This window comes from Prorops nasuta, unplaced genomic scaffold, assembly GCF_024137725.1.
Source record: "Prorops nasuta isolate Cenicafe-Biocafe unplaced genomic scaffold, Cenicafe_Pnas_1.2 PNAS00008, whole genome shotgun sequence".
Taxonomy (NCBI): Eukaryota; Metazoa; Arthropoda; class Insecta; order Hymenoptera; family Bethylidae; genus Prorops; species Prorops nasuta.
Window position 1 is genome coordinate 8,709,980 of NW_027116805.1, and position 22,727 is coordinate 8,732,706.

A 22,727-nucleotide genomic window follows, 5' to 3' on the forward strand; every position below is an offset into this window, starting at 1 on the left:
GGCTTCTTTGACAATTTTTCGCCACTTAATTGCATTTCTCGATTACACAGTGGAGCACGTATATATATATATATGTATAGTATATACGCGCGTACATGATTGATATACGCATAAATTAATTAATTTAATAATAAAAAAGAGTCGAATGTCCACACGTCGACTTAAAAATACCATTTAAATCAACGATCGACTTTGTAAACATTTGTGATTAAAGGAGAGCGTAAATATTGATAAAAGAGTGAAATTAAATTGAGAACCAGTCAATCACTAAAATTTAATCGAGCCCGTTACATCGTTTGCTGGTCCATATATAACAAATGCCATCCAAGTATCGACAATGTAACCATGTGGTATGGACATTTTCATATATACGATTGCAATAGCATAATTAGAATATAATACAAGATAGAAAATAATATTGAGAAAGAGCATGGCTCTTTTCTCGTCAGACGCATCATGCGACTTGGTATAATTTTAATCCGAGTCTTTTTATTACGTAGAAAAGATATCCACATGGAAATGGTCTGATTAATAATAGATTGCATTATATACTCTCTTACGTAACTCGGCTTATTCCCATTTCTTTGCACGCTCTCCTGAATATTCAGCCTGGAAATTTTATCACTGGACGATTATCCCTGAATTTTCCCCGAGGAGCTAGACTCTTGTTTACGTTCTCGGGCCGGATAATGCAAAATATCATCAGTATCTATATATATATATATAGTTGCACGGCGCACGAGAACCGTGTGCACATAGGTCCTCCCCCACCCCCACCCCCTATTTAGTATTTCTTACCGTGTGCGCATATATACATGCACGTGTAGGGGACTGCAGCATTTTATAGGTGCAGCATAGGACGCGAGAGGAGTTGCCATGCACCAACTTTCATCCCCTCTCGCTTTTATAAATTTAAATGCAGTCGTACAATCGTGGAATTCACGCGCGGATCCCTTTATTTCATCTTGGAACAATTGGGTCACGTATTCTCGGAAATGCACTCGAACATTATCCACCCTCGACACTTTGTTACAAACCAGATATACTATATAAATGCTCCTTCATCTTTTCAAGATTATGCTAAAAATTAATATAGAAGAGCTGTGCTGCAACTTTTGCTCGTAACGACCTTTAGATTACTCTCGAAACTCGTAATTTCCATCCTTCTCGCTTCGAGTTAAATCGTTATATAGTCGCCATCTTGCCAAGCATTTCACCTTAATTAATCTGCAGACTTTATTTAATTAGGGTAATTTTACTAAATTTACACGAATGTCATATGCACGCTGCCTACCTCCTCGACTATTCCAATTTTCGAATTGCACTGAGAATCCTCGAGTCTCGACGCGTTTCAATAATAAGCCTTGATATATCCCCTTCTTTTTTCTTTATTTAATTCTTTTCTTTCGTTCGATTAATCAATTCCACAGCAACCCACCAAATGGCGATAACTCAATTAATTTAACTTGGTGTACATCGCACACGCCAATTACCAAAATGCACCGATTCATCAGGCATCATATTATATATTAGCTAGGCCATATATACTCGCGTAACATCAATTCCCGTAATATTTCAATTTGTACAAACAAATTGGCTCGCTTCAACAATGATATTGCGTTTAGACGAAACGTGTTACCAGAGTGGATGGCATGCATTGATCAGCTGACAATAAGCTCGCTTCGCGCCTACATTTATTTATACAAATAAGAAGAACAATGTATCGAATGTATTTATTCAAGTGAGAGAGCTAGATATATATGAGAGACGAGGAGAGTTGACATATCTCGTACCATGTGCGCAACTTAAGATTTTTCTCGAACGTTCCAAGGACCAAAGGTTCGTGCAGATGGTTCAGGGGCCGGCGGAATGAAGCGACTCTGAAAGGATGAGAGATATTCAGCCCGATATTACATAAACAACAAGATTTTTCGAGGTTGTTGGTGGTGAAGTTGGAACGCTGGGACGGTGGGTTGCTTCGATGATATTTGGGAGGAAGCACAGGTGATATGGAAGCAGACGACGAAGTGGATGAGGATTTGCCGGAGGCGGCAGCTACCGAGGTAATTATACTCGCTAATGAAGAGTAAGTAGTCCAACACAATAGCTCGTATCCACGGAGAAAATTCCATGCACAGACGGTGACGGTCAGTGCATGGACCCTGCTTGTTTGCTTGCTTGCTTGCTTGCTAAATTTAGCCGACCCTCACACACACACCTCAGCGATCATAAAAATTCAACTGAAAACTCTCGTCGGTCCAAAAACAATTAATTGTCTCACACACCATCTCGTAATATCACAGTCTAAACACCAAGGTGCGTTAATCGAGATACCTCTACATTCCATTGTAGATATTTATATATATTCTGCAGCTATCGTTAAACACAATTTGATTCTTATTCAACTTTAATTTTCCCTAGAAAATTTCATTCCTCCGATAATTATTTAACTATGCTTGAAATATATTAATACTCGACTTGTCAATTGTACGTCGAATACGACTAGACACACATACATGTAGGCGACGTTTCGCTTTTGACTTGACACACGATGCATTTAAAGGTGAATAGGTCGAATGACACAAAATTTCATGTTTATTTACTCTCACGCCAGCCGATGCTGTCGGCTCTGATCCCTATCCTACCCTATCCTATATCCTATCCCACAGACAGACGGACGGACAGCCCACTCTGCCCACACACACACTCTCTCTCTCTCTCTCTCTCTCTCTCGATCGCGCTTAACTTTTCCACCGTCAAGTCACTGCCATGCAGCTTGTGTGCGTGTAATCGCGCTTGCGCGCCCACTACTCTCTGTACACACACATTTATATAACTATATATAAAGACGATCGGTCTCTTGCATTTTAGGGGATTCGTACAATATAATAATGTTTGAATTATATTTATGCACAAATTCATGCATTTCTCTCACTTTCATTCGTCTGTACTTTCTATATTTCCTATAGTGATCCCTTTATAAATATTTATCGGATAGTTTTATTTGTCAAATAATTACTTTTCCCTTCTAAAGTATTAATTATAAATAATTATGATATTAAACTGTCGATGAAAAACTTTCTTACGGTAGAAAAAATGAAAGAAAAAATCTATCCTGATTAACGTTTTTTATCACTTTTTGCTCTGCCTTACTTTTTAACCATGGTTTTTCTCTTATGCTATAATATAGAACTTGAGAAATGTTGAGCAACTATAAAAAACAGATTTATAATAATAATTTTACATTGATGTAGTCTGCAATTGAATCAATGATGCACATTTTAAAAACAACATGAATCCTACTCTAGCTCTTATCATTATATTAAATAATTACAAGAAATAATATACTCGATGCAGTAATGTCGAATAAATTGATAAATTTAATTGTGAACATACATGCTGATGTTTTTGAATTTATAAATGAACAATTCAAGGCGATGCGGTTTCAGAGAAAAGGTGGAAAATCTGAAAATGATGAATGTTTTTTGGTTTTCGGTAAAATTCGGAGCTGTTAAGACTCGTGGTGTTTTTAAAGTGATCGCGAATTAATTTGAAGAAGGAAGGAAGGCATTAAAGAAAGGAGAGAGATGGATCGAATGATTTTATCGCAGGTAAATCATAACAATAATTTGGCGGATTTCGAGACGATGAAGATCTCGACGAAGGCTAGGTCTTCCAAGTCGCCGGAGAGGGACGAGTGTCAGCTGGTACGCTCGTCCAACCCCGAGGAACAGGCTCTTTTGGGCAGAGTGGCCAAGGACGCGCGAGATGAATCAAAATTACCTTTAAGTACGAGTACGAAGACTGATAAAAACGAGGGAGATATCAGCAGGCTCTGCAGGAGCAAACGAGTCTCCTGCCAGGATACTATCCCCGAACACGAGGAGGACAACGGCCTCACCATCGAAGCAGTTGGCAGGTCTCGCTTCAATCTTACTTTCAATTATAGATGCGATAATATATTTTATTACATGTCTCCCAGTAATAATTCGAGCTCTCACCGAGACACATGCATGCAAACAAAAATCAAATAACTCAATTAATATTGCATTAAAGAAGAATTAACAGAAATGTAGTACACTATATTAAAATTCCACCATGCAAAATATGGCAGGAGGTAACGAGTAGATATTTCAGCAAATAATTCCTATAGTCTCAACGTTATAATAATATATATGCTTTTATTGTTAAGCTATATATATCTATATGACAAAATAGAATTTAAATTGAACCATTCCCTAACAAGAAAGACTGATGAAAAAAGGCCTGCATTATAATCTAATCGAAAGCTGCGTGGGTTAATTTTGAAGAGGAATTATTCAGAGAGAGAGAGAGAGAGAGAGAGAGAGGGAAGGTATCGAATGATCTTTGACCATCAATATATATTTCAGATACCTCGAGGCTAATCCTGCAGTAGTAGAGTCCTGGCTGCGAGACAAAGCAAGTCCGGAGCTACGTCAGCGACTACAGGGCTTGAGTATTTTGCAGAAGAAACCCTCCAAGTCTAACGTTCATCAAGAGGAAGGCCTCTTGGCAAGGGGGAAACGAAACAGCGTGACTTCTGATCTCTTCCAGTCCTGGCTGGCGTCCAGCTCACCTGCCAAACGCAGTAAAAGCCCCAGCAGGTATCAACAAAATATACATTTCGTATATTAATAATTTGATTCGCGGGTATTCGTTCGCCCTATTCGTGCTTTTCTCTCCTTTTCTGTTTTTTCAACTTGCAAAGGTTCGGAGGGAGACTCTGATAAATGGTGAAATGGTAAAAGGATCTTTTTTCAGAGGTTCAACGTCAATTATTGGACGACGGGCGGAATTGAACAGGTTGGACGAGGGTGAGCTTTTTATGGAGCTGATAAGGGACGTGGCAAACGAATTGGACATTAACGTTCTATGCCACAAGATCCTGGTGAACGTTGGCTTACTGACCCATGCAGATAGGGGCAGTTTGTTCCTGGCGAAAGGACCACTGGACGATCGGTACCTCGTGGCCAAACTGTTCGATGTCACGCAGGACACCGAATTGGAAGAGGCCATTCAAAAGGCCAAAAACGAAGAGATTAAAATACCATTTGGCGTTGGTATCGCTGGATACGTCGCGGAAAAAAAAGAAATCATCAATATCAAGGATGCTTACAAGGTACTTTATTTCTATAACTCTAATTATATATCTCCCTACACACTTTTTTTATCTAGTCCATTGTGTGTCGCACGATTTACATGACGTTCATTTTTCAAATTAATTGAAAGAGATTATATTCACACAAGTGGACAAAATTATCTATCTATATATATATACTTATTTTGCAAAAATATACAACTTTTCTCTCGAACAATTACATCTACGTTTCGCTTTCCGTCACGTGTAAAAAAGAGAGATGCAAGTAATCGATACTATTTTCCCCATGGTGAAATACGATCTGCTACGTGTTATATTTAATTCGAATGAATCAGTGATACTTGGTTGGTGGACTTTGCAAAAAAATATCCGATTACACAATTCTCTCTCTCTCTCTCTCTCTCTCTCTCCCTCTCTCTCCCTCTCGGCTGACATATAGAAAACGCTTTGCATGGGATTGTGAAAAGTTTGATATTTCTTCAAAGTATATATATATATACATTAGGGTGGTCATTAAAAAAAATTTTTTGGCGGATCCTTAAAAAACACTAGTATTTGATGAGAAACTACAGTGGTTGAAACCTGTGGCCTGACAAATTAGAGAAACACGTGCCTCGATGCGATCAAATATAATTTTCGAAGAATTTTACAGTTTTTCGCAAATAACTCATTAAATATTCGATTCTATGAAAAGATGCATATAACCTTTTCTCTGAAGAATTAAATTCTACATAATAAAGGTTCTATACATTTTTCTTCTAGAATGCATACTAATCGAGATATTCCTGAAAAATTGATCGTCTTTCTCGTTTATATACACATTATATTGACATATGCTCATATGAGTAGTTATTCTTATTTCGCTGTAGTAACACATTTTATTTCTCTTAATTTAATAAAATATGTTAATTTTACGGTAAACTAAAAATAATTATTCATATAAACATATCAATATAATGTGTATAAACGAAAAAGAGGATTGATTTTTCAAGAATATCTCGATTTGTATGCATTCTAGAAGAAAAATGTATAGAACCTTTATTGTGTAGAATTTAATTCTTCAGAGAAAAGGTTATATGCATCTTTTCATAGAATCGAATATTTAATGAGTTATCTGCAAAAAACTGTAAAATTCTTGGAAAATTGTATTTGATCGCAATGAGGCACGTGTTTCCATCATTTGTCAGGCCACAGGTTTCAACCACTGTACTTTCTCATCAAATACTAGTGGTTTTTGGGGATCCGTCAAAAAATTTTTTTTAATGACCACCCATATATATATGTATACCTCTACTCGGGCTTGAAAATTCATTAAAGAGGTCTCGATGATCGATATCGATGAATTATGAAAAGGCGAATTAGAGCATGTATGGAATATTTGAAAAGCAGAGTGGCAAAAAATAAGCAAACTTTTTTTAAACGATTCGATGATATGAATGAATGATAGGACCGAAGATTCAATAGCGCCATCGATATGAGGACAGGATACAAAACGACGTTAATCCTGTCGATGCCAATTTGCAACTACGAGGGTGACGTCATCGGTGTCGCTCAAATCATCAATAAAACAAATGGCAGTAACGAGTTTACCGACAGGGACGTCGAAGTTTTTCAAAGGTAAGCCGCAGCCGCCAATCTTAACCGATAAGTACACGAGATTTTTCCCCTAACATTTTCCTATTAACAAAGATATAAGCTATATATATACATATATATATATATATATACCTGCATTTATTTATATCCAAATGAGTGAAACCGAGAAAACATAGGAGGCCTGAGCAGAACAATTTTTCTATAATATCATATTAAATTTATACTTATACATATAATTATATATGTCGAGTGATGAAATACTGTAGCTGTGAGAGAGATATTGCGCAGTTATAACGATATGCGTCGAAATTAATATATATATATATGTGTGTGTGTGTGTGTGTGTGTAGAGGACTGCAGCTTGCGAGTCCTCGAAATATTCCTAATGGATCGAATCGTTTTACAGGTACCTGACATTCTGTGGGATTGGCATTCAGAACGCTCAGCTTTTCGAGCTCTCGGTCCAGGAGTACAAGAGGAATCAGATCCTGCTGAATTTGGCGAGGAACATTTTCGAGGAGCAGAACAATCTCGAGTGCCTGGTGACGAAAATCATGAGGGAGGCCAAGGAACTGTTGAAATGCGAAAGGTGCTCAGTTTACCTGCTCGACTTGGATTGCGGGGAAGCCGTGAGTTTGAGAGTTTTCGCGATAATTGCATGCTTTCTCATCGACCATTATTCTGCACGTGTTATAGAAAAGAAAAAAGGATAAAGAAGTCGCGTAGAGAAATTGATTGGAATCAAATTCACCCGAAAGCCAAGAATATTGCGCAATAAATCATTTATACGCATTGGTCCATTAAAGTTCAAGGCTGAAAATCAATAATCTTTATATATATATATATACGTATATACGTAAAATCAAAAAGACATTTTTTCTCTCTACTCTCTTCACAAGTAAATAAAGAGTACTTTCGATAACTTGTGCTACATATATTGGATGATTATATTTAAAAAATTGTGCAAAGGATGAAACGTTCATGTTTTAATTGATATGTATAAAGAGAGAGAGAGAGAGAGACGATTAGGCATTATCTACAGGTTAAAAAGCTGGCGATTCAGCCTAAAAGCCTTCCATCGGTCCTCTCGAGTATAAAGAGAAAATGCATGGAAATGGATAGTTTGATGATTTCGTCAAAGGTGTCTATTAGGCTATAAAAAATGTATAAACTTTGATTTTCGCGGTTTTGCTGCTCGACTTTTATCGACGGAGAGAGCTAGCGCGAGCTTCTCTCTCTCTCTCTCTCTCTCTCTCTCTCTCTCTCTCTCTCTCCCTCTCCCTCTCCCTCTGCTAGCTCTACCTAAACACTTATCTGTTAAAATAAATTGACAAGAATGAGTAATTGTACGGAGTGCCAAGAATAGCGCGCGATAAAAAATTTATAGACAGCCGAGACCAAATAATTATAATTCCAATGCCATCGATAATCTGACAAAAATATACTCTATTAATAATGAGAATTTAATGGACCGATTGAAGATTTTCCATCTCTATAGACGTTTAATTAGAGTTGAAATCTTGTAAGAATAAAAATATGAAGAAATGTGTGTGAATTGATGAAGGGTCAACGAACCTTTGATTCGTTTTTCATCTTTAACCGGTGTGCAGTACACACACACACATATATGTATATATATATATATATATATATATACATATCTCGCGTTGAAAGGATTTGTACATGGAAGGAGATTTTCTCTCGTGGCAACGTGAATGATTGTGTTGCGCGTGTAGGTGGGAGGAGGAGGAGGTGGAGAGGGAGGGTGTTGTATCTCTGAGAAAGAAATATAATAGATAGCCGATACAAGAATAGATGCACTATGAATATAAGATAAAGATGGGAAAATAGCTTATACTTGTGTAAGAGAAAGAGAAAGAGAGAGAGAGAGAGCAGGAAAAGTTGTAGAATTTAATGGTCGATATTGGCGGTGGGGGAAAATAATAAATGTCAAGGATGGATTATTTCAGGGTCATTTGGAGAAGATCGTGGAACGTCCGGGAAGATCCGTTCAGGAGAGCAGGAAACCGTTGTCCAGGAGAGAGGTGAGTAACACCCCGGCACAGCTGCGGCACGTGTTACTCCACAATTCCTAGGCTAACTCTCACTCCATCTGATGTGTGATCCTTTTTTCTCTTTCCTGCCGGCTCAGAGCAATAATATCGACATGGAGGATATCTTCCAGCAGCACGTAAGTAATTCGTTAAGCCCCAAAACTCTATCCCTTATATATATATATATATATTGACGCGTCAGTCCAGAGAGAAAAGCAGCTGCGGAAAAAGAGCCAGTAGAGATGTACATACGTGTCCTATGAAACATTCCGGCAGCTAGTGTGCGTGTCGCGAGCGAACTTTGCCAAATCGATAAAGAAACCGGGTCACAGGAAGCATAAAATCGCGCGGCGTCCATCAATGGTGTACGTATACGGCCGTATACGTATATACCTACCAACGAAAGGTGATCAACTCCCAAAATGTCCATATATCCTGCGTCTCCACACAAATCTCCTCGACACACATACACACAACACATATACCACTCGCTCTCCATTCAACTTCAATTTCCATTTCTTATTTCCGCCCCAGCTCGTCATTTTTCTCCTCCAAGTAAATTCTTGCTGCTCCGCATCGTCGGAGCCCTCGTCTCGTCATCTCCTCATTTTTAATCGCACCCACGCGCCTAATTTTACAACTTTGACAAACACATCGCTTTACTCTCATCTCTTCTCTTCTTTCCTTCCCCTCTTTCGGATGGATGAACCATTCAAGCGAGAAGCATAAACTTTTCATAGCAGAAGGTGATTAATTTCCTTTATTACTCTACTATACTATCAAACTTTACAATACCCTTTTTGCTTATTTTTAAGCTAAACTCTTATCGATTTTCTCTTAAATTCAACAATCCCTATATAGACTTCATTTTTCAAGATAATTTTACAAGTTTGCCGTTGATTCATCGATCATCCAAATCATTTGAATAAATAATTCGCTTTATTCTTATCCTTGGATATGAACGCGATCCAAGAGAAACGTAAAAATTTCATGTCAGCTAGGAGTTGATTAATTCCTGACATTTGCATATCGATCTATAAATGCCTCTTATCTCACGCTTGATCAAACTTTCCAACCCTTATATACCGATCCTCCCTCATAATTTCAACCAATTTAACATATTTAAGCATTGTTTGATTCGTGTGAAATTTTGCAAAAATGATCTAAATCAATAATTTAGACTATTGTCATGTTTTTTAGCCATCTATTCTACCGAAACGTACAATTTTAATAATGTCCAGAGGAAACTTGTCATATTTGCTTCAAATTTAAAGCTATAGTTTTACGAAGAGCATTTTCTTGAATGACTTTTGTGAAAATATCTTTCATTAATGTTAATATTCAATTGAGGGTTAAGAAATAGTATATCTACATAGAAATGCCGACAATTTCGATGGGATCCTGCGAAAGATTTTCCTATTTCACGTTGTCGCGCTTGAGGGGACTGAGGAGAGTCCATGAAAATTCAATTAGTCCGTAGCAAATGGTACATTTTGCCCATTGAACTTTGGCAATTTACTTTTTATGGCTGTTTTAGTGGCTGTTTTACGGGATAGTACCTTCCATTTCTGAAATTATCTAGGATTACATAAAAATTCACTGTCTGGCAAAACACAAGTGGCACTTGCAATTACCATTCATTTGCCGAATTAGATGCTGCAGTACTTCCCCCAAAAAGGCACGTTAAAGTACTAGTAAAAACAAAGAATATTAAACTAGCCCCTGGATAATATAAATTCCCTCTGATTCCCCCCCTCTAATAATAAGACTATACCTCTCGAGTAAGAATAAGAGAGGAGAAAAATGATTTTGAAAGCAAGAGCCGTTGTCAATAATAATAGCAACATAAAGAAATATATATATATATATATTTGTAATAGAAAAATTTGAAATGGATGATACGTGTTGCAGAAGAGCTGATTAATATTTTTCAGGTTGAGTAGGTAGGGGTGAGATTGATTTGTAAAGTTTGGCGATATTTTTTCATAGGGCTTGAGCGAAAGTAGCAAGTTCACGATGGTTTTCGAAATGGACAACGAGATGCGAGAGGCCAGGGTGTATCGACCAAGCAGCACTGACCTTTCTAGTCCACTGGGCCAAATTGCTAGGTACGTCGCCACGTCTGGCCAAATTCTTAATATCGGTGACGTGGCAAGTTGGCTCAAAAGGGACATCACCGAGCCGGAAAGGAGCATCCTCTGCATGCCAATTGCCAATGGCCAAAGAACTGTCATTGGCGTTGCTCAATTAATAAACAAAGTAAGTTGATTCCACAAATTTCAAAACTTTTCACGAATAAACAAATCTATACGTATAGAATCAAGAAGTACGCGTTAATTCTGGCAATTTCCACAAAACAAGAGAAAGCCCCCGCATGCACTCACATTCTCCTTAATATTACAATAAATGTAAAACGATCGATGAAAATTGTATCGAGTACTTTGAAAACTTAAACATTCATGGCTTATATTTAATTGTCAATGTTCTTTCGAAATATTGATATTTTTAAATTAGCTTATTAACGAAGGGAGGGGAAAGATTATATGTATAATAAAGTTTTAACCTTCCTTGAGTACGTAAGGAAAATACAGAAATATTCGAGACGACAGATGGATTTGAAGAGAGAGAGAGAGAGAGAGAGAGAGAGAGAGAGAGAGACGAGATGTTCGAAAAGATTACAATTAAAAGAATAAGACATTTGAATGGAATGTGGAAAGATGGCGAGGGAATGATTGGTGCATTTCGAGTTAAGTATGGAGTACACGAGAAAAAGTGTGATACGTATATACATGATGCGTTTATTAATATTATAGACGTGTCAGCTATAGATATAGGACAAAGAAAAAGATTGCTGTGCAGCTCGCTCGCTTGCATGGCCATGCACAATTTTCCTATACTTGATTTATTCGGTAAACAATCGTACAGCTGTCAATCTCTCATTATTCCCGGGGAAAATCTACGAGCTTTGGTGCATTTCCTTCCGTTTGGTCCGAGATATTACCCATGGCCCATATACCCTTGGAGTTGATGCAGTGCCGCTGCTTGTTGGCTAGACGCGCGATATACATTGCTCCTTTTATGAAATTATATATCTTTACAATTGACTGTAGCTGCAAGAATACAGTTTTTCCCCTAGGTTCTGTGGATGGTCGAAAATTGGAGGGACTTATGCGCGGATAGATACGCGCGCGTGCAGGGGGAGGAAGGGATGTATATGCGTGTACAGCTCGGAATGCACCGGTTGCACGATTATGGTCCAAGGTTGGTGGAACGTTGTCTGGAGGTTTGTTATTGAATGTCGAGCAGGACAACGGAAGTTCCTTCACCGACTCGGACGTATCGATATTCGAGGCATTCGCCATTTTCTGCGGCTTGGGGATCCACAACACGCAAATGTACGAATCGGCCTGCAAATTAATGGCGAAGCAGAAGGTGGCACTGGAGTGTCTGAGCTACCACGCTACGGCCAGTAACGAGGACGCCCTAAAATTGACGACGGACGCGATACCAACCGCCGAGAAGTACAATCTCTTCAGTTTCACGTTCATCGACTTTGACCTGAGCGACGAGGACACTTGCAGAGCGACCATCAGAATGTTCAAGCAATGCAACCTTATCCAAAAGTTTCACATCCCCTATGACGTCCTCTGCAGATGGATCCTCAGTGTAAAGAAGAACTACAGGTATGGTCCGCGGTCCGTTCGGCTCGCTCTTCTCCCCCAGCACTCTCAATTGTCTCCTTCCTTAAATTCCATTCGTGCAATTATACATCTCACGCGGCCATTAAACTTTATCGATACGAATGAATTAATTCCTTGGCATTTTGGCAGGCCTGTGAAATACCACAACTGGAGGCACGCACTGAACGTAGCCCAGACAATGTTCGCCATGCTGAAGACTGGAAAAATGGAGCAGTTCATGACGGACATTGAGATACTAGGTTTACTGGTTGCTTGCCTGTGCCACGATCTGGACCATCGAGGAACGAACAACGCTTTTCAGACGAAAACCGAATCACCATTGGCGATTCTCTATTCCACCAGTACCATGGAGCATCATCACTTTGATCAGTGCGTCATGATCCTCAACTCTGACAGCAACAATATCTTCCAGAGTCTCTCTATGGAGGACTACCGGAAGGTCATGAGGGTCGTGGAGAACGCCATTCTATCCACGGACCTTGCCATGTACTTCAAGAAGAAGAGCAAATTCATGGAGCTGATCGACGATGGAGAATTCGACTGGCAGAGCGAAGAGAAGAAAGAACGTAAGCTCGCTTTCTCATCTATTCGCGACCACACTAATTGTCTGCAGCGACCCGCACCCACCGCGCAAGCGATCCTTCGCCCTCAGACATTCAAATCGATCCGTCCATCTCTCAATTCCTTAATTCCTATACAGATACACTACACCCGCGTCTCTGTGTAGGTGCTGCACAGCACTCGCGACCACAAAAACTCCAAAAATGCTTCCAATTTCTAACTATATATATATATATATATATACTCGTCGAAAGAATCGATACAATCGTTCATCGAAGGGGATAAAATTGCATTGTCCGCCATTTCGTCGATCGACGACGCGCGCAATGATGCCTGTCACCGATTTCGCAAAGTCATTTGAAAAAATCCTAGCTCTCGTATCCCACTGCGCTCATCATTAGATAATTCATATGTATATAGCGAGATTTGGAAGAGCTTTAACGCTTATAATAACACACGGTACTCCCTGCTCCTGGTCAATCAAATGCGAGGCTCGCGCGCACTTGACAATATATATCTTGATCGTTTTCATGCGGGTGCAATGTATGATATATTTTGATAAGGTACAAGAATGGATGAAATTTCAGTGCTGTGCGGAATGATGATGACGGCCTGTGACGTGAGCGCGATCGCGAAGCCCTGGGAGGTTCAGCACCGAGTGGCGAAGCTGGTGGCCGACGAGTTCTTCGACCAGGGTGACCTCGAGAGGTTGCAGCTGAATCAGCAGCCGGTGGCCATGATGGACCGAGAGAGACGAGACGAGCTACCGCAGATGCAGGTTGGCTTCATCGACGACATCTGCCTGCCACTCTACAAAGTCCTATCGGAGACCTTCCCCTGGATCATGCCGCTGTACGAAGGGACCCTCGACAATAGGAAGCACTGGCAGGATCTCGCGGAGAAGGTCGAGATGGGTCTCACGTGGATCGACAGGGATACCATCGACGAGCCCGTGGAGGAATTCGTTGCCTACGAGCCCAAGGACATCGAGTTCACCGTCACCACCTTGAACTGTTCGCAGCCCGACAAGAGTTTACCGGACAAGTCGCCGTTGGGGAGATTCGCGTCCTTGAGAAAGGGCAGCAGGACCATTGGCAAAGGTATGAGAAATAGGATCAGCAGATCCCTCTACGGTAGAAGCTCTTCGGAGGACGCTGCCAAGGCCAAGGCTCTCATTCCTGAAAGGAAGAGCAGAAACAAACTCTGCTTGCTCATTTGACGACTGACTTCATCCACCCTGGAAAGTATACCCGAATAAAATCAATTTCATCCACGTGCGCGCAGCAGGCTAATGGCAGGCAGCAGCGCGGCCATTCCAATATATTGAAATCGATCGTTGGAACGGAAGAGGAGCCTCGTCTCGTTTTTCAACTTTTTCTGCTCCACTGCAATGCAATGTGTTAACGTATAATACGTACAACAAGGCTCCCGGCTGCAATCTTGCCGGCCGCTACATTTCCATTGACTTTAATACATACATATATATATATATATATATCTTTAAAGAAATGAACTCTTTAAAGTTTGAACGACTCACTTCGCGAGCCCTCCTCGGTGACCCTGTTCGTAGAAGCATCATCTGGCAATAAGTGACAAACGAAAACTCTCAATGGGTTGAACCGGTGCAGGATGGTGGTCGCAACTCGCAACTCGCAACTTGCAACTTCTGGAATCCCCCCATTCGTCAAAACTGATCGCGCGTTGCCTCGTCAGTTTGGCGACGAACAGTGGAACGTGCACCTTATTTGATACTTGCGAGAACCTGCAGTTTATATTTTAAACGAGATAAAAGCCCACAAGTGTCATCCAAGTGTGATGAAAAGTTAGTTTATACTGGAGCCCTGTGTACTATACATTGCAATTCTTCGTGGCACTGGATGAACTCTTATATTTGATATTTCTCAATCTCGAGAAGAGTCTGTTCATTTTTCTAGAAGAGAGAAGAAATCAAGTTTGAGTGCCATCGAGCTAGGAGAAATAAAGTTGAGCTACTGAGAGAGAGAGAGAGAGAGAGATGATGGAATTCTTAAGCGGTATGAAGGATGTATAATTAGATTCTGGTAGGGTTCTTCAAGGGGCACTTTTTACAGGGAAACACTGATCGAGAGAAGGAAGAATAAAAGATTCGTGCATGGCATGGAATCTTTCAACTTCAAAAGAGATCAATTTTTGTTGTAAGAAAAAAGGAAGGAAGGAAGGAAGGATTTGAAACACACATATTGGAAAGCTACCGATTCATGGTGGCCCCTCACCCTTTCGGAGGAAATTCAAGGATATTCGATATCAGAGGACACACAGTGGGCTATCGCGAGAATAACAAAGAATGTTGGTCCTTGCATTGAGCTTGGCCACTGATGGAGCGCGAGTCGTCGAGGGAGTAAAAGACCAGTTTATTCGTACAAAGACAGTAGTTTTGCTGGGCTAAAAGCGCGAGTTTTTCGCAATGTGATAAAGCTAGGGCAAGTGTAAATTAAACTAGTTGTACGACACTACGACAGCGTCTCGTGTCGTCGTATAAATAGTCTGATAGGCCGATAAGTCGCTCGTAGATACTAAGACGATGCTGTATAGAAAAGATGTAATTAGTTTATGGCTAGGTGTAGGATTTAGAGCCGAGGCGCGATCCTCGTGATTCTCTTTAAGAAATCGGGGGGAGGAAAAATCCATGAAAAGGCCTAGATCATCCGAATGTATAACACACACAGCGAATGAGTGAAAATTATTTGAGATATTTTTCGCGCGAGTGGAATTATATGAACGAGAGGGGGAGGAGGTTTGAGTAGACGCGCCAATGGGACACGTGGGATTTCGGGATAAAAAGGAAGGAAACGGTGGTTGGTACGTGTATAGATCTTTTAGGGGCAGAAACACGCGCGAGGAACGATGTATTCTTAATGAATGAATGAATGAATAATAGGACGGAAGGGACGAGTATGAGGTCTGGACTGTGGAGGAAAGGGCATAAAATGAAATTAATATGGCTCGTGTCCTTGAAGGAACGAGGGTAGGTACTTTTGGAATTAGAATGGAGGAGATTTTCTTTTTCGAGAGGATATTCCTGGAAAACTACTGCAATGTAAATGTATATCGGTCTATTAGAGAATATTTCGTAATCTGTGATCGTCAATTGAATTTCTCCACTTTTCCTTTCTCTTTGTAAGCGTCGAGAGGTATACAAATATAGAGAAAAATGTGGAAAAGCTTGAGCAGAGTACTCGGCTTGTCCGGTGCACGGCATATTTTATAAATACCGACGACGTTGCTCACGATTGGTTGGTTGTGGTCCGTGGTGGTGGTGGTAGGCGAGAGTCGCAGAAGAAATGGAGAGGGGGGCGAGTAGAGAGAGGCCATGAATTCAATTTTGACAATCTTTTTGTATAATATCTCGATATCTTAGGCTAATTGCAAGAATGAGAATCGGTGTCCTCGCAAAGTACAAGAAACCAGTGGCGATTGATCGGCAAGAATTTTAAAGGAGATTTACCTTGCAATTTGAACATGCAGTGACATCGCCCATGCAGCACCAAAAACAATTGCACTGGAGAAAATAAATATACAGTATAGCAATCATCAGTATGCGAAACACATCTGCTAAAGAATTCACATTTGAGCATCGTCGAATAAAACATTTGTACATAATTGTAATGTGTATAAAGAAGTAAAGTAACGAACAATATGCAATATCGCAACAACGAACGTGAAAAGCAAAAGCTCCAAGAGTTTTCATGTTTGAAATAAAGAAATTGATATATTTGTCGAGAAATCCGCTGCGAATATTCGATATTGTTGCTTTTATGAAATTTTACGATAATTGCTACATAGAAGCCGGATGCGAAATTAAAATTAGAGAGAGAGAAATGAAGAATAGAGTTATATACACATACATATACACATACACATGTATAAGAATGTAAAATAACAATGAATTTAAAACGGAGTGGAGTGTAAAGTGCTTCGAGTGCTGTTTGGGTGCAGGTCAGGGCGGGCGATTAAAGAGAAAAATTAATTGGAATTAAGGAGATTTCAAGATTTGCGAGTCTACCGATCGTTTTCAGTGGCAGTTTTATACACTCCGATGCACACGCGCGTTCTCCAGAGCTCTCGCGCGGAGAGGATTTTCTTCCAAACCTTTTCTCCTTCTCTCGCGATCGAGACAAGGAAGGGCCGGGCCGATATAATAGATAAGGCGTCGCGTCGTCAAAAACACACACACACACACACACACACACACGGCGCGGATATCATCGACCCATTTAAATTTCGTACGAAATACTCTGTCTTTCCTCAAAAATAAATGTAATTTTCCGAATAATCATTAACGCTCGTTCGCGAAGCGTGTGCGACTCGACGATTCTCTACCGCGGTAATAAACCGGTGCAATAAAAGAAAAAGAAGCAAGAAGAAGAAAAACCCACAAAAGAAGGCAGGGAAAGGAGGAAATTTAATCGCCGAAGGCCGAGAGTGAAATTGTTTTTCTGAAACGCGAGCGAGCCTGATAAGAATGGTGGAGGTCGCGCGAGAGAATCTAAGAGTGGGACTCGAAGCTCGTTGGATAACTTTTTACTGCTATACTGGCTAAGAGCGCTGCGAGGAAATATCCCCTGCTCGTTATAATATCTTTTCATCAATGATACCTACATGTGTAAATTATAGAGGGAAATCTCTGCAACGCGGTTGCGCGCTTCTCTCTTCGGAAGAGGAAAAGGATAATGCCTCCCATGCGAGAATAGCCCGAGTCGACGGATCTAGCGAGTCTCAGAGTCCTGCTCTTTCGTCTACTCGATCATTATTTCAAACTGATTTGTAGTCTTTTGATATAGCTGCGAATCAACGCACTTGTCAAAAATTATTGTTGCACGAGGTAATAAAAATCTGGATGTGCTCAATGATCCTCTCTCGAATTCTCCTTCTTCTTCACGCCTCGTTTCAATTCTTCCGCAATATAAGAAAATCTTCGCGCACTTGAACAACCTTCGATTATATCTATAAAAATCATGCAACTCTTTTATTTATTTTACTCGACGTCCAGCAGCGGCATTATTCTCTTGCACAATTTTTATATATTTAAACCAAAATTAAAATCATTTATTAGATCAATAGTTCTCTATCAGTCATTTCTAATCCTATATACCTACTGGATTGTAAGAAAAATAATTCAGCCACGTTCGAGACTTTCCCACTTTCGACGCACTTTCTTTCTACCGATTACCCCAAAGATCATCCCCTAATTGTTCCAGTCAACGGCCACAGTTGCGAAAGCAGGTAAGTTTTCTGCCCCCTTTGATTCATTACAGATCGCACTGAAAGCTGCAATTGGCTCGACGCTCCAACTTCTTGTTCAATTAATGCGAGTCTCGCGTAAGAGCTGCTCCATCTCTAGTCAAAGTCCATTCAACGCAAACCTCTCGTCTATTGGAAAAGAATGAAAATTTATTCGTTACGCAACGAGAAACCATTCGGCTTTCATTTTTTCTCTGACATCCTCTTTATTCCAACACAGTTATCGACCTTAAAAAGCATTATTACTAAACAATTAGTTCGTTTATTCTTCTGATAAATTACAGTACGAGGAATCATAAAGGAAATCGTATATTACTCTTTTGCTCATTTTATTATTAAAACATTTAGAAATTACAGACGAACGGTTATGTCCGTTACATTAATGAATAATCGATCATTTTGGTCCTACTATTAAATTAAGTATAACAAATGTTTGCTTTTTCATACTCTGTGTGTCGATGATTTATTCGCTATTTACAAGTAATGCAATTGTTCATTGCGTACAGTCAAAAAGGCCTTTGCACGTGATATTGCGACTGCGAGAGAAAACACAAGGATCACGTAACACGTTAATGCTCTTTTAATTGATCCAACAAATCTTATTTTAATAATGTCTGACACTTTCATCCTATCGGCACCTGGCCCTTCAAAGAATTCCCTCGAATAACAAAAAGAAAGAAAAACAACGCATCGTCCTGCTTTCGAAGCCAATGCTTATATTTCTTCTATTAGAACTCTTATTAAAAAAGAAACAATAATCGTTGATAAATAAATTTATTCCAAGAATTTATCCATTCGATCGAAAGTACTGATTTCTTTTAAAACCATACTCTTTTTTCCTTCCTTACTTTTTTTTTATTTAATTTGAATATTTTTCTAAAAAAAAAAAAGAAAATACACTTTGAAAGAATAATTTGAGTGGTATTATCAAACCCATTTGTCATAGAGTAAAAATTCACTTCGATTATGGATTCCATATACTCTTTTCTTACAATGATTCTTTAAACTCCCTGTACAGCCCCTTCTCTGTCGCTTAAACAAAAACTACACAAAGACAGTGACCTTATTTGGCAAGATTCTTTCGTATCGCATTATCATTGATCGCAGGCCAATATTCATTGTGACCAAGGATGAAAAGGAATTCAACGAGAGTAAACTCTTATTGCAACGTGTGACTTTAAATATACAAAAAAAAGAGCGCATTTTGTACGTCACGTATTCAAGAGAACTGACAGTCCAAACGAATCAACGTTTTCGTCTCAAGTGATAATTATGTTCCTGCCTGAATTCAAAGCTAATCCGTAGTAGAGGCTGTTTTGGTTACCAGATATAAAAAGAAAATGTTGGATTAGCTTTTTCTCCTTTTTATCCCTGACCACAAATTTATGTTGTAGCTCTTTTATTTATTACCGCATCTCCTAAATCTTTCATAACCAATCCTCGGAGGTCTTAACACAATTTCATTAATTTTGTCCGAATCTTTCCATCACGCAGCAAATGCCTAACAGCCTCGATTTTCGAAAAGCCTTTAAGCTTCGCTCCAACGTTTTACTTTAAACGTAAATGGAAGATATATCGCGGAAGAGAACTGAGAACCACGTAAATACTCATGAAGCTCGGAACGTATGTGGGACCTGAAAATTCCCCTAGTAATAATAAATATAAAATTCTACAATGGATCCTCGTCGCAACGCTTTACGAGAGAAGCCCTCAGTGTTCCTTTAGGTAAATGCAAATATTTATAATGTGTTGAGTACATAGTAAAAAAATGTTTAATCACATTTCGTACAAGAGGAATTCCAACGATGGATGCTTAGAGATGACTCATTCTTCTTTTATAAATAACGAGTAATCACTTTTAATAACAGCCATACGTATTGCAGACCATGTGTTTTACTTTCATAGAAAAATGAAACAAAGTGGTCTAATCCATTCTTATACCCTATAACATGATAGGTCTTCGCAAAATGCATATATCAGATTTACCAGTTTTACAGTTAGCGTTTTAACGGACTAACAATCATTAACTCCAGTCTTTTTCCTTTCGTATAATATAATGATACAATTTAATTCCTGTAAAGAAGATTATTTTGACAAGTTTCTTCGGAAAATTCGTCTTTTTTCATTTATCATTATTTCGTTATTTTCTTAATCGCTATGTTAGAACACAGGAGTTAATCATCGTTCGGCCTGAATTTAACTGTAGTCAAAGTATACCTGAGCAATATGTGTAGAATATATGATTCTGTTATGGAATTGAACTAACGTTATTTATATTTAATGAACCGTGGCATATTTTGTCTTGCTCGACTGCATTAAGCAAGTTTGAGCAGAACCCAGTCATCTCCGGAAAAGCTGAGCAGAGAGTTCAGGTCTGCAATTTTGGCCAAGTAGCAGAAATGTGCGGGTCACATGAAGAACTCTGTGGATCGGCTAATATGCAGTCACGATGCTGGTCTGTCTAATATTGAGATCTCTATTAACCTAAGCCCTCGTGTAGTTGGATCTGTTATTAATAATCCACGGGGCTTATAGACCCTGTCATTTTGTTCGCTAACAAACTTTGCCACTTTTCTTAGACACTTTTCATAATGCGTTTCTGTGCAGATATAAATTAGATATCCCGTTAAGCATGCCAAACATCCCTCGCAATAGGTGGAACAGCTAGCACGCTCAGCCTCGGCAAAGTAATTGTTCAATTGATTTATAGTATACTCGAACGACTGTCTATCCAACTGAAGAAAAAATTTTTCAATTAAAAATAGGCATTAATATGATTGGAAAAAATAATTAAATTTGACTTACTCTGCTTTCTAATTCTGTAGGAAATCTTGTTTGAAATTTAACCATAGTTCCCTCGCTGTAGTCTCTTTGTATAAAAACTTTTTGACAGTTCTGCGGAGGCCCCCCACCTGCTTGCCCACGACCTGCTGACATATCTTCCAGCGGCGTAAGAGCAGCATGGTTGCCCTAAAAACAAAATATAAATATCAAAGACTAGAGAGTATCTGGTAGTGATTATTCTATGTCTACGAATGATTCATCATTAAAGTCTTGGAAATCTAAAAATAGCCTAAACACCTTTTTTTACTACACTTGACCTAAATAATAAATGGAGTAAATAATTTTACCTCGATAAAGCATCAAGAAGCTGCAATGACCTATTTTTGCTAATTCATTACCAGAACATCCTTATTTGATTTATGTTGTAGCAAACATTTCATTTAAACAATCAAAATAACAGTTTTATGATAAACAAAAGCAAGACATGAATATACTGATTAAAAATATCTCTAACCACAAAAACCGCACCTACAACTATACGGAAAAAAGAATAGCTAGATTAACTTAAAAAATAAATCTGTCATGTCTTAGGCTTAAATTGATAAAAATCAGATTTTAAATTAACGTAATTAATGTTAAAAATCGATGATTTACAAGAAAAGTGACAGGAAGGAATGTGAAATAGTACTTTACCAGTGGCATTTTTAGCTTCGTCTTGGAGCTTTAACGTTACGGCCTTGGAAGGATTGGCTCTTGACTCTCGTTTCACTCAAAAGCGAAGATTTTACACGCAACAATCATTAAACGTAATTATTTACAGAAAAAATTAGATCAATTTGATCTTCTCCAGGCAAGACTTACCATAGTCGCCATTACTACTTACGCGCTTGCGCGCGCAACTAGTGAATTAACAATATTATGAAAGAAAGTAATGTATTTCTTTTCTCTTCGTATATCTCTCTACATATTTTTTTATCCTGTCCAGAGAAGTTAAAGTTTGTCGCAATAAATACTTATCACAACTACTACACTATTTTCTTACAAATCTCCTTTTCATTTAATACAAAAATTAAAGTATTTCTTGTTTTTAAATATTATACATATATACAATACATATAGATTATTTTTTTTTTGGCGCAATATATAAATACATAATATATATTTCATAGAAAATTTAAACAATATTTTATATAATAATAATAATATCGCAAGTTTATACAAATTGTTTTTTTAGCTTAATTATAATAATAATGTATTTTATTTAGTCAAACTGTATATATACATATTATATTATAATCAGATGGTATTTTTATTTCTTTGTATATATGTCTGTACTTGATACAGCAACATAGGGTGTTTACATTTGTTAGCCCCCAGATATATAGCCATAGTAAAAATTCTCTTAATTTTATCTCCGTAATTATAATAAAAATATATATATTAATTTTATGTATAATATTATTTACTCATCAGAGCAGAAACTTAATAATTTCAAATGTAAGTTGCATTATCTCTTTCATATAATTACGGAGATAATATTTTAATACTTTTAAATTAAGCAAGTGAAACACCCTGTGTATTATTTTTGGAAAGTATTTAGCGTTTAACGATCAATTATTCAATATATATTAT

At 38.5% G+C, this 22,727-nt stretch overlaps 2 protein-coding genes across 4 annotated transcripts in view; one reads left to right on the top strand and one right to left on the bottom strand.

Annotated features, from left to right (window-relative positions):
* Positions 1 to 18,116, top strand: part of Pde6 (phosphodiesterase 6) — a 30,778-nt gene extending 12,662 nt beyond the window's left edge. For all 3 annotated transcript variants that reach the window (XM_066730126.1, XM_066730127.1, XM_066730128.1), the window contains 12 exons: positions 1,832 to 2,063; positions 3,612 to 3,919; positions 4,392 to 4,625; positions 4,783 to 5,140; positions 6,567 to 6,736; positions 7,122 to 7,344; positions 8,686 to 8,760; positions 8,868 to 8,906; positions 10,759 to 11,028; positions 12,076 to 12,452; positions 12,600 to 13,036; positions 13,619 to 18,116. In XM_066730126.1, coding sequence (XP_066586223.1) covers positions 2,010 to 2,063; positions 3,612 to 3,919; positions 4,392 to 4,625; positions 4,783 to 5,140; positions 6,567 to 6,736; positions 7,122 to 7,344; positions 8,686 to 8,760; positions 8,868 to 8,906; positions 10,759 to 11,028; positions 12,076 to 12,452; positions 12,600 to 13,036; positions 13,619 to 14,250 — 3,177 coding nt within the window. In that variant the 5' untranslated portion in view covers positions 1,832 to 2,009 and the 3' untranslated portion in view covers positions 14,251 to 18,116. The remainder of the gene's footprint in view (positions 1 to 1,831; positions 2,064 to 3,611; positions 3,920 to 4,391; positions 4,626 to 4,782; positions 5,141 to 6,566; positions 6,737 to 7,121; positions 7,345 to 8,685; positions 8,761 to 8,867; positions 8,907 to 10,758; positions 11,029 to 12,075; positions 12,453 to 12,599; positions 13,037 to 13,618) is intronic.
* A 148-nt stretch (positions 18,117 to 18,264) lies between these two features.
* On the bottom strand, positions 18,265 to 22,005 carry LOC136775413 (golgin subfamily A member 7). The gene is made up of 3 exons (XM_066730154.1): positions 21,789 to 22,005; positions 21,117 to 21,281; positions 18,265 to 21,046 (listed from the first exon to the last, which is right to left on the bottom strand). The coding sequence occupies exons 1-3, from the start codon at positions 21,795 to 21,797 to the stop codon at positions 20,756 to 20,758; spliced, it is 465 nt and encodes a 154-aa protein (XP_066586251.1). The 5' UTR covers positions 21,798 to 22,005; the 3' UTR covers positions 18,265 to 20,755.
* Between the last annotated feature and the right edge of the window lie 722 nt (positions 22,006 to 22,727).